Genomic DNA, 13,805 nt, shown 5'->3' on the forward strand with positions numbered 1-13,805 from the left:
TGAACAGATTCCAAGACAGATTATTACATCAAGAGAAGGTTCAAAACTTTTTTTTGGAAAGTAGGGTCTGCATTTGGTATTTTGAACAACTACATAGAACTTAAGAACCAACATTAGTGGCATCAGAACTCGGCTCTGTCCTCCTCTGCTGTACAGCTTCTGAGAGTTTTGATTTATTACCCACCTCTAGGTTTACTAACCTCCCTCCCTTTTTTTTTTTTTAAAAAAAAAGTACAGGAGCCAATATCTACATGAAACATTATTGAAGGGTAGCAGAGCCATTATGTCTTGTGTCCAAGTGATTGCCATGGTAAGATCAAGTACCAAGATCAGTACTACATTCTTTGAAGACTAGGCTTTGCCCTCATGTCTTAAGCTTCGTCACTGAAACAGTAAGATTGTCAGCTATGTATTAGAAATAGTACCACCATGTGAAAGATTCCAAGTGGTCCTGTCCCCTTCCCATTCCACCAGCTCCAAGACTGAAATTGCCATGATAAAGCAGGCCAGCATTTCCCATATCCCATCTCCTGAGCATGGTGCTGGAGATTGCAAAGGTGCACAGCACCAGCTAGACAAATAGTGATATAATCCACCAAGAATAGGAAGGGGTTTCCTAACTTTCATTAATGATCAACACAGGGAGCATAGGCCATAAAACGTGAATTAACTTCCATTTATGAAATACCTAGCCACTTTTCTATGCTAATTCTGTTGCACCAACTTTTATTCTGTTAGAAAAACTAGTTTCATGGGCTACTTCTGTGTATTAATTTCAAATACTATTTTGCTGTAAAGGGGTGAAGACAGCTACTGCTGTTTACACATGTATATTTAAATTACACACTTGAAAGGCTGCAAAATCAGTTACCACAATTTCAACTTATGAGAAGTCATGTAAGTAAACACCAGGCTACATCCAAAGCTGTCCCTTAACCATTGAAGATGGCTTCTTCTCCAGTCTGCCACTTTCCCAGCCTTAACTGATGGTCAATGCTCCAGAATCCAAAGTCATTTGCCAGAGTGGCTGATCCAGGGAGTGATTGTGTGGAAGATCCAACTTACCCAGTCTGAGAAAAGTGGGACTGACGCAGACACAGTACAGGCTTTCAACCCTCCCCTTCAATATTGTATCTAAGGCCACCCCTTCCATAGACAGCAGCCACGTTCTTTGGAGAACTTTATTAAAATATATCCAAGAAGTAATCAAACATTTTCTAATGAGTCAGGAGAGAACTGAACTGAGAAAAACATCTGTACAGAGGACAGTGCTGTAAGTTTTTGTTTACATGCTTTATTTCAATGTTTCACAGTTTAGTCATCGTCTACAAAAATATATTTCTGAAACTCTGAGTCCTCTATAAAAAAGCTGGTCAGCAGCAGTGACCCTGACAAACAGAATGTACCTTGGGACAGTGTGAGCACCTCCTGTAAGCAGATTAGTGCAGCTAGGGCACTCCTGCCTCACCCTGGGAAACTTCTGTTCTTTGGGATTAAAGCTCTGTGCTAGTTCTGAAGGAAGGCATTTAAAAAAAAATAAAATAAAATAAAAAAAAAGGTCCTTCCACTTCTGTATACTGCACTAAGCTTGGGAGGGGGAGCTGCAAAACACTGTATCACACAGGAGAAAGTGCTAACAAAGGACTTGGCACTCAGGGGATGGAGAAAACCACAGGGTACTTTAGTACTGGTAAATTTTTCTTTGAGTTATCTGTTCAGAACAGCCTGCGTTTGGTGATAATAGGTTCAGTCTGTAAGCAGAGGTACAAATGGCATACAAACAGAGTAATCCTGTAAGCACAAAGAGTGTCCTTCTTTGAGGTCATGATAAGGGTTCTGTTCATTTTTACCTCAACATTTTCTGCTGTGGCTTTAATCAAGGGGAAAATTGCCTTCATATCCAATCACAAGCCTACATAGTGCTGGATAGAACAGAGCCACTATCAATGCTGTCAGCTTCAACTCCTCAGTACCCATAACTGGAAATATTGCTTATGACATCAATCATTAAATTCCTACACTTACTAGTTACCGTTATATCTAGGCACCAAAAATAAGAATTGAGAAACTCAAGTGTCCCCCAAATGAGATCTTTCCGCTCTTCCTCTGCTCAGTTATTTGACTGGTCTATAGAGATACTTGCAGTTAAGAAGAAAAACAAAAAAATTGCTGCCTCTTTTAAAAAATAAATCTATCTCGCATTGTGCTCTAGAAGAGACAAGGTCAATGTACTCTGATCCTCTGTATACACAAAGCTCATAGCTAGAAGCCCCTTACCACAAAATAATCTCAGACCTGAACCTCTAAGCGGAGCGGGAATTTTCAGCAGCAAATAAGGAAAGAGTAGTTACTGACAGACTGCTTTCCTAATGTGGTAATAGACAGAAGATGAGCTCTCAGTCCCTGAAAACTTTTCCCTATCTGCCTGTCAGAAGAACAGCTTTCTGAGCTAGTAGCTTGTAAAATTTAGGTTTCCTAGAGATTAGAAAACTCAGGAAAGTGCTGCTGGTTATTTTAGGTACAGCTGCAATCAAAGTGCTTCTGAGCTTTAGGCTTTTGCTCAGAACAGTTCTCCTGTAACTTGTGCCTACCACCAGTCCCAGTCTGATCTGCTAAACCTGAGCAGCCAAGGAGGTATATGAATTTTAAGTAGAATCAGCATCATCCATGAAAACACAGAAGCCAAGAACCTTCACCAAAACAAATACCTTATCAAAAAAGATACTCAGCACTAGAGAACTAATATCATCTCACTAATGCTAAACAGTTAAAGTGTAAAATCTGTAAGAGAACACCTGAAGTTTACTTCTTGCCTATTTTCCTTTCTTAAATTTCTGCAGAGAAGTAGGGGGGGCTGAGGAGGAAGGAATGAATCACTTCACTGTATCAGTAGTAAGCCATTATATGAAGGCAGTATTGGAGAAAAATTTAAAACCAGAAAAAAATTTGAAAACTTACTGACTCCGAAAGCTTTCCTCAGCTTTCCAAACTGTAAACAGCTTAAACAGAGGATTTTGTCCACACCTCAAGGTGTATTTCCAGTCTGTCCCAGCTGTTCAGCTTCCAGTCACAGACACACAACAGAGGGAAGAATCAAGGGAGGCAAACCCACGCATAGGGTATGCCTCCCATATAGCACCTACTTTAATATACCCACACAACATGAACAAATCAATCAGGAATTGTTACATCTTGTGCATGGAAAGCCTATAATTAAAGTGTAACAAGATGAAATTAAAGGAAGATTTGGAATCAAGGAAAATCTTCTCCTGTGGAACCTGTTTGCTGAAGACTCCATACCCCTCAAAGAAGTGATTCATATTCAATCATTTGGGAGACAGGAAGAGACTTGAGTGCAACAATCCTGCCTTGGCTTCAGGTGACAAGCTAAGAGTGTTCTTTCTCCTTTATTATCACAAAGCTCATTCATGTAAAAAACCACTGTCTTGCCCTGCCCACTATTGGAGATGCAGTATATGCTAGCAGAGCTAAAGTAATTTGGTCAACTGTTAAAAGCTGCCTTCTCCATCAGCACAGAGACAAGTGTCACTAGAACTGGTATGTTACTTCTAGTTGATGAAATTATGCACCACTCCCCCCCCCCCCCCCCCAAATCTATAGCACAAAGCTTAGAATTCTAACATGATACCTTGTGGATAAACCCCGCCATTAGACTGAGGTACATGTGTGTGAGGAACCAGTAACTGCAGCTGCAAGTTATTGCTACTTGTTCTCTCCCAATGCAAGTTTTTCCCATTTCTGCATTCTCTTGCCTTCTCTGAGTTACACAGACTCCAGGGCAAGCTATTCTGAAGCCTCACAAACACAGTGGCCACCAGAACACATTTGATGACATTTTAATCCCTTCCAAATTATTTACAAGGCTGGCTTTGAGACTGTTACTTTTAACTTCAGGCCTAGTACTGCATAGACAAAACTTCATATGGTCAAGAACTAGCAATGCCTGTGCTATGTCTGTTCTCATAGGAAACCTTAATTAAAACAAGCAAAGTAACACACAGAGCTGAGCCTAGGCTGCATTCTACCAAGGGCATAATAAAGACAATAGTCACAACTTCTTCAATTCACTAATATTTTTCTAATGTTCCCCATGGCTACACTTAGAGAGGTTCAGCCAAATTAAATTTAAGCTATAAGTCACAATTGAAAAGTGTGCACTGAAGTCTGGTGTGAGGAACACTGAGGGCCATCCCTAATCAGGCAGCTCCACTTCTATTTTCAAGTGCACAAGGACAGTTTCCTGTCACAGACAGCTGAGGCAGATATATGGGAAAAATCGTTGGTTAAACCAAGTATTTCAGAGGGGAGGCAAGGTCACTGCTGCCCTGCTCCAGAGAAGGAGAAAGATTCATTGAGAGATTAAAACTAAAGGGTTACAAAATAAAGGCAAGAGCTAAAGTTTGCCGGTAATGAAATGTATTCTCCCGTCCTGTATGAACAGGAAACAGTCTCTGTAGGGTGTTAAAGAAGGTCCTAGGAGGAGATACCCTCCTACTTTTTTCTGCTGCCAGAGAAGAGGAGAGAAAGATGCTGCTATTGGTCAGCAGGAATCTCTCTGTCTGCATCCAGTTTGCTCGTCTCTCCTGGGGAAGGGGTACGGGGTGCAGAGTGAGAAACAGAAGGGATCCCATGAGTTACAATCCCTTCCACTACTGGTGGTTCTGGTAGCCCAGGGGTGGCTACTCCCACTACTCCTGGAGGAAACCTGAAACCAACAGAAACATAGAAATTACAAGCTTGTCCAACAGTTACACAAGGGGAAAGCAGCCATGCCCTCAGGTACCTCCTGAACACAAATCCCTCTTTCTAACAGAAATGCTCTGAGACAGAACACAGGAAAAGTCTCCAGAGCTGAAGAGTAGCAGTTATATCCTAACACCAAAAGACACCTGTTCTCAGATAGGCAGAGAGAGTCTCAGGTCACATACTGAGCATTTGGAAAACAGGTACAAAGTTTATCTCCAGTGGAAAACAGTGTGAGGCACTGTATGAAGAGCTGGAAATTCCCTCCCCATCAGCAGAAGGAGTGCAAGCTGCCAGTTATCCTTCACTGGGCTCTAATATAGAAAAAGTAAGGAGCTGAACTAGTAAGACAGCCAGATGTAAGATGAAAAATAGGAGAGCAATACTCATGAATTGCTAATGAGCCACTCTTCCATTACTTCTATTCTGCCTCCCTGTGCCTTCTCCATAAATATATCCAAACCTCTGTAGATCTCTTAGAGAAGGGAAGAGAATGTATTTCCTACTTCGCAGACAGGAGAAAAACAGAAGGGAAGCAACCTGCCCACAATCACTTGGCAGGTCTGTAACAGAAAAATAAACTGAAATACACCCCATTTAGGCCACTGCCCAAATCCACTGGACAATGTCTCTTTAATAGTCCATATTTGGGCTACAGATAAGAACTGTGCTTTGTTCATACAGCCCTAATGATAACCACAACTTCTAAATGTTAAGATCCAGACCTCTTTCCAAGCACCCAGCAGGCCTTCTTATTATCTCTTGGGCAGGTCTTGCAAGGATTTGGAAAAATTAACCAGTATGCAGCTGGAACTAAGTAAATGTTAAATCTTAGTACAGCTTCAGAAGTGCTGCTGTTAAGTTTCTGGAAAGAGCTCATATACAGAGTATATAGGAACAGAAACACACCTGCTTGCAGGTACAAGCAGTTCTCAAACCCAAAGAGGGATGTCAGCCTACTTCAGTGGGAAGATGTGGTTGGAAGCAGTAACTTGGACAACCTACATATCTCACCTGTAAGCTGCAGCTCCGTTGAGTTCTGGGTGGACAGTTGCAGGATCAATACTGGACCACTGAGCTGCTAACAGCAAGTACTCCTTATTAACACAGTTCCTCAAAGCATCAGGTATGTGACCTGCAAGAGCACCAAGAATGACAAAAAAACAGGACACAAGTAGGAGGGACTTGTTCACTGAGGTCTTTACAAAGGAAAGTAGAAAGGAAATGCACAACATCTTTTCCATCTACCTCCACAGGATAACACTGGGCAGGGAAGACTCTCCTCTGAGCAACTGGTCTCTGGAGAAGACAAGAAATTGATCCTTCCTTCCCATTTCTGTAATCTCGAGGAAATTACTGGCCAAACTGCAATTGCCAAACCTCACCTTCCCCAAGAGACAATACGTACTACTCCAGAAAAAAGGTGTACAGTATAACTGTCAAAGGAATTATTGCAAAGGATTTGGAAGATGTACCAGCATAATCCTTGCAGTGAACTAACAAAAGAATACTAATTCAGCAGCAGCTGCATAGCACACAGTCTTCCTCATTACCTGTAATAGCTCTGCGGATCTCTTTAGCTGCATCTTCTCTGGATTCAATGGAAGCCTGCTCACTGTACCAGGCAGTGTGAGGGGTGCAGATCACATTGGGTGCATCTTTTAAGGGCCCCTGAGCAAAGCTGTGGAGGGGGAAAAAAAAAGTGGTTTCTCTCCAGAAGCGATAACCCCATCTATCCTCTCAGGTAGCACTATAACTCAAATAACAAAAAATCCGAAAGAATCATCCAGCGTAGGTGAGTCACAGGATAGCAGCAGGCATGCAAGCAACATTACCTGAAAGGCTCAGACTCATGCACATCCAATGCTGTTCCTCTGATTCTCCCTTCTTTCAAGGCTTGTGCTAAGGCTTTCTCATCTACCAGCCCTCCCCGGGCTGTGTTCACTAAGAAGCAGCCCTGGCGCATCTGGAACAAGAGAAATATTAAGTGGGTTGAGAATGAGACTTTTCATGGAAGCTAAGTGAATCTTGGGAAGTCTACTGGAAATGAGCAGGAGCCTGCAGTGATTAGATGAGGCCTGGACGAACTAGGAGTGCTCTCACTGCAAAGCTAATCACAGGGGAAATGCCTGCAAGCAATGCTTGAGAAATTTGCTTTAAAAATGAACAAACAAAACCACAAGACAACAAGGGCAAAAGTGGAACTCTCAAGTTCTGCACTCCATATTCATCCTACTACATTAAAAAAGAAACAGGACATGAATCAAGTATCCAGCTATACAAAACTGGACTACAACATCCAGATGTCTCTCATGACAGCACTGTAAAGCATTCATAGACTAGTGGAGAAGAGCCCGAGACTGACTTTGCAGTGGGCTTCGGCAGAGAGGCTTTGGCAGAGCTGTGTAAAGAAACTTACACAGTCCCAGCCACACCACATCTGGCTCTAACCAGCACAGTCAATTATGCATTTTAAAGATAATTTGAAACTATTGAATCACCTAAACCACTCTTCAGAAATGAAATTACTTGGCAAAAAGAGCCAATCCTATTCTTTTGTTTACATAAAATTCTACACAGCACAAAGCACAGGCACCCGGATCCACACTCTCCCAGCCTCCAAAGGCAGCAGGAGGCACACGACAGAGGCAGCAGGATTCACACGCTCTCAGCCTCTGTGAAAGCAGCAGTTTCTGTTTGCATTCATTTCCACAGTGCTCTGTGGGGGAAATCAAGCTCCTGCTGCACCTGTTTAATAGTGAAGTCATTGATGAGGTGATGGTTATGTTCATTCAGGCTGCAGTGCAATGTGATGCAATCGCTGTGCATTAGTAGATCCTGCAGGGTTCCTACTCGTTGTAAACCCAAGGATCGCTCCACTCCATCCGGCAGATAGGGATCATAGAAAATCACGTTGAAGCCAAAGGACTTGGCTCGCAGAGCCACTGCCTGTCCAACTCGGCCTTCACAAAAGAAAACCCACAATCATCAAGGAAAGGTAAAACAAACTTTAAAGACAAGATACTGGGGTAGACTGGGAGCCTACACTGGAGTTTACTGCCAGGGCCCAAGGTACTGCAGCCCTGGAAACCCCTAGGATTGCCACAGGGATCCAGAGCAGGTTATTCAGTGCTGATCCCATATAGCTAATTCTAGTCCTTCCCCATGCAATAGCCAGAGCTTAGCCTAGAAGGAGCTCTTTTTTTCAAACCAAATCTGGACCCTGAGTCAGAGGCAGTAATAATCTGATTACAAGAACTTGGAGAAGGAATTGGTAGCTTTCAGGTGGCTTTGTTACTGATAGCCTAGCACACAGGGAAACAATCACCGAGAAGAGCTGTCTGAATGTTCCAATTCTTCTAGCCATTTGAATACAAAAAAAAAAATCCCCAATCCCATGACATACACCCAACTCTTGAAGATATCCAGCATCACAGAATAGGCTACTAGCATTCCTTATGAGTCAGTGTGTTTCACAATGAACAGCTGTAAAATTATCACATTTTTCGGTCTGTGACTCTTAGGTTCCCAAAAATTTTCACAGTTCACTTTTCAATCTAACAATTCCCATCACTTACCTAGTCCAATGATGCCCAAAGTCTCCCCACGGATACGCACAGCGCCTCCAGCCACCTCTCGAATCTGTTCTACACTCGAGGCTCGATTCCCTTCCCGCATAGCCTGATGTAGCCAAGTAACACGGCGATAGAGGTTCAAGATGTGGCAGAGGGTGGAGTCAGCAGTCTCCTCTACTGAGGAGGAAGGGATGTTGCAAACTGCAATGCCTACAAAGCCATAGAGGTCATATAAGATTTTTAGCATCACAATGCTAAACCAACATAGAGCTCTTCAGGCATAAGTGCTGAAAGATAATTCAGTGCTCCAACTACTGCCGAGAAACACAGGATGCATTTCAGAAGCTCATTCTACAGTAACATAGATGCAACCAGCCAGCTTTTTAACCCCAAGGAAATATCATTCCTTCCTTGTACATATCCATTTGATTGACACACTCACCAGAAAAAAAAAACCAAAAACAGGCTGAAATGAGAAAACTGGGTCATACAAGTGATGCAAGAAAGTGTTTTAGAAGATCTGCATCCAAAAAGATGCACTTGTTCCAGAGATACTCCTGACAGATTAACTGCAGACTACAGACGAATTAAGACAGATGGTTGAGCTCTTTCATGCCTCATAGTCCAGATGCTCACTGCAAGCATCAGCTTCCCCAGGAGCAACAATCAGTAACAAACTCATTAAACGCAGAGAGAAGCCACAGGAGCCTCTCTAAATCCATTTGAAGTTATACTTAAAAATAACACCACATAACACTCCTACTCTAGAATAACATACAACCACAAGGGACCATAAAACCCATGGATAGAACTATCAGGTAAATCACTAATGCAAACAGTGTTAAAGTCCTGGAAGCACAAATTACTGTCAGGAAAGGGAAAGCAAAATCTGGTCATTCCTGAGCAGTCTATTGAAAAATAAAAAAAAAGGGGGGGAGGGGGGAAGCTGGCAACATACCACCTCACTGCTGCTATGCTATCCTTCATTCAACTAACCAGCCAAGAAATAAAAATAACTAGATGAAAAAATGGTCTCTTCCCCAACATAACCCTAGCCACTTGTCAAACCAAGAAAACTCTTCCTCTTCAGAAGTCCACAATCTACCTAAAAACTAGAAATAAAATCTAAGCAATGTTTGAAGGCGCATAAAATTCAGCAATGCATCACTCTTTTCTAAGCCTATTACAGAGGACGCATTCAACTAAACTCAGACCACGCTCTCCCAAGAGAACTAGGAGAGCAATGGCCACACACAATCCCAGGTATCTGACTCCTTTTCTCTATGAAATCCTTTGCAATTGTGCCATAATGCCATACAGACGACTCGGAGGACATGAGGACGGGAGATAGGGAAACCTAACTTCTTTTAATCTCACTGGTTACCATCTCATTCAGGTTTGGACAAGCCACATGCACTCATCTCTTACACAGCTACACACAAATTTGTGTTTACCTGCAATATTATGCCTAAATGTAAGAAAAGGCAAATACACACAACAGCCCTTTGGTCTGATTTGAAGATTCAGAACACATAAGGAACAGTATCTTACCTCAGAATGAATTAAAGGGCCTGGCTAAGCATGAAAATAATCACTGATCGTCCATGAAAAAGCAAATCTGGCCATGCATAAAGGGTCATCATGCTATTGCTCCAAAGCAAAAGTGGCAAGCAGCAGTCTGATGGTGAAAGAACTTTGACCCATTTCTCCTGGGTTAATGAGTGTGGAGTGGGGGGAAAGGGAAAGCTTTGAATCTGAATCAGAGATATCAATGATGACTTTAAGTAGAGAACTCTAAGAGTAGATTAGGTTCAGAACTCAGCCCAAAAATGTAATGGCTGGATGAGAGCCAAAGACCTTGCCAGGAACTCTTGAGACGATTTAGTTGAATCATTCAGATGGTAAGATTTTTTAGACCTAATTCAAGCACTAGACAAATATGCGCTCTTTATTTGCAATTAATCCGTTCTTACCGATCTAGAAATTGTAATGCCTATTTCAATTTCACATACAACTACTCACATTTGATTTAAGCTTAATCTGATCTGCATTACATTAAGAAAGGTTTCAAATCACTGACACAAACCTAAAAAAGAAGGGGCAGGGTACTTAGATGATCCACCTCACCTAGGAGACTACAAGGTCCAACAGTCTCACTTCCATATGTTTAAGAAATAGCAGCTTTTTGTCACCTGATCCAGAGACTCTTCACATGCCTAGGGCTCTAAAGGGATCAATAATAAAGTGTTGAATCAGAACCTACCTGCATATAAAAAATTAACAGGAAAAATCACTAACCAAGCCTTTACAGTGAGTTTATCCTGCATCGGTATTTGCAGGCTGCTTTCAGGCATCAGAGTTTGCTCAATTCTTCTTCCACAAACAACCCAAAGCCACCTCACCAAAAGTTTAATCTAGACATCATATTCAGGTTTCTGAATCCCAAACAGCAACAAAGACACTGACATCTATAGCATAGCAATCTGAGAACTGAGAATCTTTCTTTCAAGACACGTACCAGCTCCAATATTGGTCAGCTTCCCACAGATGCCTGACACTAAGCAGCTCCAAATCTTTTTACATAAAAGGTTTTAAATGCACTCAGCTATAAAACAGAAAAACATGTGCAGTGTTCCACTTCACATTCAGTTCTGATCACAACAGAGCGCTAATGATATCATCATACCTAATTCTGCAGCAGATTTGATGTCAACATTGTCATAGCCACTGCCAATACGCACAATGACCCTGAGGGCTTTGAATTTCTCCAGATCCTGACGAGAAAGGGTAATGGTGTGATACATCAGAGCTCCTACTGCCTCATTCAGCACCTACAACAAAAACCAGTCGAAATCAGTCTCTGCTTTGGTTACTCCAAGAGGCAGAGCTCTATGTTTGAATACTTGCACATTTTCTTGCCAACCTTTTCATGGATTTCCTGAGTTGACTGAGCATCACAAAATGCCACTGTAGCAACATCCTTCAAGATGGGCATCTCCACAGTGCAATCTCGTCCATCCAGGAGTGCAACCAGTGGCCGTGCCGGCATTGGGCCATTCACAATAGGAGGCCGTATGCCTATTAAGAAAGTCAACAGGAGTCATTACATGAAATACAAGAATTCTGGAACCCTCATTTGCTAGTCCAACAAGTCACTAGAGTTCTGTTAGAGTTCTACAGTATTTAGGAAGGGATTAGTCAAAGCTAAAGAAATAAACAGGAAACAAACACAGGAAAATGAAGCTAGGGAAAAAAAGGCCTCTGCCACCGCTATAAAAAAAAAAACAAAACAAACCCACGTTTTATCAATAATGAGATAATAGAGGTGGGTCTACTCAGAAGCATGCCATCTTACTCTAGGCTCCTGAAACTAGTTATAAAGCCACTGCAGGCCTACTGCCCATTAGCATGCCCCCCTGTCCCACCTCAGCATTCCAAGATACTAAGTCTAATTCCTCCTTAAGTGAGCAGAAGAACTTGTACGTTCACGGTGCCTCTGACAGCCGTTAGCAACCACCCCTTTCTAGAAGGACGGGGCACCGACGCCCCCCCCAAGAGCAGGGCCGCCGGCAGCGTGTTGCAGAAGCGCTGGACGGAAGCCCACCCGCAGGCGGCAGGGCCCGGACAAGCTGCCGGCAGGCCTGTTCGCCGCCGGCCGGATGGGCACCTCGGCTCGACGGGGAGAGCAGCGGCCAGGCCGGGATCCCCGCCGCACAAGGGCATGCTGCCGCGGCTGCCGCTGGTCCCCGCCGCCCGGGCGCTGGGCCGCTGCCGGGCGTGGCCCCACGCGGCACCGCCCGCTCCGCTCCGCCTCGCCTCACCTTCGCAGATCCGGTCCAGCCGCTGCCGCTTCACTTTGTGCCGGTCCATGGGCCGGGCCGGGCCGGGCCGCGCCGCCCCTCAGCGCCGCAGAGGGACGCGCCGCCACTCGCCGCCACCGGCTCCCGCCGCCCGCGCAGACGCGCCCGCCGCCGGCTGCCGGGAGGAAGCGGAAGGGCCGGGCCGCGGCCCCGCGCCGAGCGGCCCAGCCGCCACAGAGGCGCCGCAGCTTAGGGCGCCGCTCGCTTCCGCTTCCGGCCCGCGCCCGCCGCCGCGGCCCGCCCCACAAACCTTTGCGGTGAGGCAGCGCGCGAGGCCCAGCGGCCGCCGCCGGCACGGCAGGGAAAGGCGGGGCGGGGCGGGGCAGGGGCGAGCCGGGCGCCGCCGCTCCAGGGCTTCTTGGTCCTGCCTCGGGCCGCTGGGCTCTAGTTCTCCTTGGCCATAGCCGGCCGTCGGGGTCCTGCGGGAGCGGCGTGCGCCTGCCGGCCGGGAACCAGCGCCGCGGCCCGCCGGGCTGCGGGCCCGGCCGGGGAGCCGGCCTCCTCCCGAGGGGCGCCGGGGAGCGAGGGAGCGCGGAGCAGGGCCGAACGCGGCGGCCGCCCCGCCCATCCGCGCCGGGCGGGACCTGCGCGGCCTCCGCGGCGCCGCCCGGCGGGAGGGGCTGCGCGGCCTGAGCCCCACTCAGCCAGCCCTCCCGGGACCTTCGGGGTGCGCGGGTGCCGGACACGGAGAGACCTGCCCCTGCAGGGAGATGCCTCTCTGAGCCCTGGCTATTAGGGAAATTGGTCACGGCCGTCTTCAACCCCAAAGATCCTTACAAACAACCAGAACATTCACAAAGTGGGAGGAAGTACATGGCTTCTTGAGCCTTCCTGAGAAGAGTCAGATTCTATGATTCTAAGACAGAAAGCACAGCTAGAATACGCTGTTGCTTCTGTCACTTTAGCCCTCCACCACCACCTCACGTGGATCATCTTGTGTAAGTTGGGGGGGGGCCTGTGACATGTTCTTGTGTGCCCCTCAAGGTCGCTGGTATCTCCACACTTCCGGCATGGAGGCACATGAACTCTCTTGGAAGGGCAAGACTGAAAGGCAACAATGAGAAGCAGCAGTGCAGTCTGTAAAGATCCAAGATGTCTTCCATTCTCAGAAACTCGACAACATGGAATTCCCAGCATAAGCCCAGGCTAAAGAAAGGGGGACTGTTCATTGCTACCTTGTGCATGCAAAAAAGAGACAGTGGAGGCCTAGACAAAGCTGAGAACACAGGCATTTTGGTCCTGGCTCTGCTCAGCCTCTGCAGTACCTCTTGGAAAGGGGAACCAAAGTCCTCTCCAAAGTAAAAGAGTCCTCGGCAGATGTTTGAGATGCAAGTTTGCCATTCAGAGAGCAGTGTCCTGGCTGCAAGGAGTCAACCAGGAAGGGTGGTTACAAAAGCCTGCATTGCCTGGAAGGTGGATCTTGGGATATGGCTTCACGTCTTCCCAGGAAGCTCTGCATAGAATCACAGAATCATAGAATCATTTAGGTTGGAAAAGACCTTTAAGATCATCCAGTCCAACCATTAGCCCGACATCACCAAGTCCACACTAAACCAATCAAGGGTAGACTAGACTAAACCATGTCCCAAAGTGCCACCTCTGCCCG

General features: G+C 45.5%; 1 protein-coding gene across 1 annotated transcript; it reads right to left on the bottom strand.

Moving 5' to 3' along the window:
- Nucleotides 1-3,841: 3,841 nt before the first annotated feature.
- Nucleotides 3,842-12,215, bottom strand: LOC104035132 (C-terminal-binding protein 2). Its single transcript, XM_075714871.1, has 9 exons — nt 12,161-12,215; nt 11,263-11,417; nt 11,026-11,170; nt 8,343-8,549; nt 7,513-7,727; nt 6,600-6,730; nt 6,318-6,445; nt 5,779-5,899; nt 3,842-4,726 (listed from the first exon to the last, which is right to left on the bottom strand). Exons 1-9 carry the CDS (start codon nt 12,207-12,209, stop codon nt 4,555-4,557), a joined length of 1,323 nt encoding a protein of 440 aa, XP_075570986.1. The 5' UTR covers nt 12,210-12,215; the 3' UTR covers nt 3,842-4,554.
- Nucleotides 12,216-13,805: the final 1,590 nt, after the last annotated feature.

Source organism: Pelecanus crispus, chromosome 8 (genome assembly GCF_030463565.1).
Source record: "Pelecanus crispus isolate bPelCri1 chromosome 8, bPelCri1.pri, whole genome shotgun sequence".
In the NCBI taxonomy this organism is placed as follows: domain Eukaryota; kingdom Metazoa; phylum Chordata; class Aves; order Pelecaniformes; family Pelecanidae; genus Pelecanus; species Pelecanus crispus.

Bases quoted from the DNA above. Each gene is read 5' to 3' on its own strand.
- LOC104035132 (XM_075714871.1), bottom strand. From the start codon at position 12,209: ATGGACCGGCACAAAGTGAAGCGGCAGCGGCTGGACCGGATCTGCGAA. The intron at 11,418-12,160 runs GTGAGGCGAGGC...CTTTCTTAATAG, and splicing joins GCTGGACCGGATCTGCGAAG to GCATACGGCCTCCTATTGTG. The intron at 6,446-6,599 runs GTAATGTTGCTT...CCCCCTCCACAG, and splicing joins CATGAGTCTGAGCCTTTCAG to CTTTGCTCAGGGGCCCTTAA.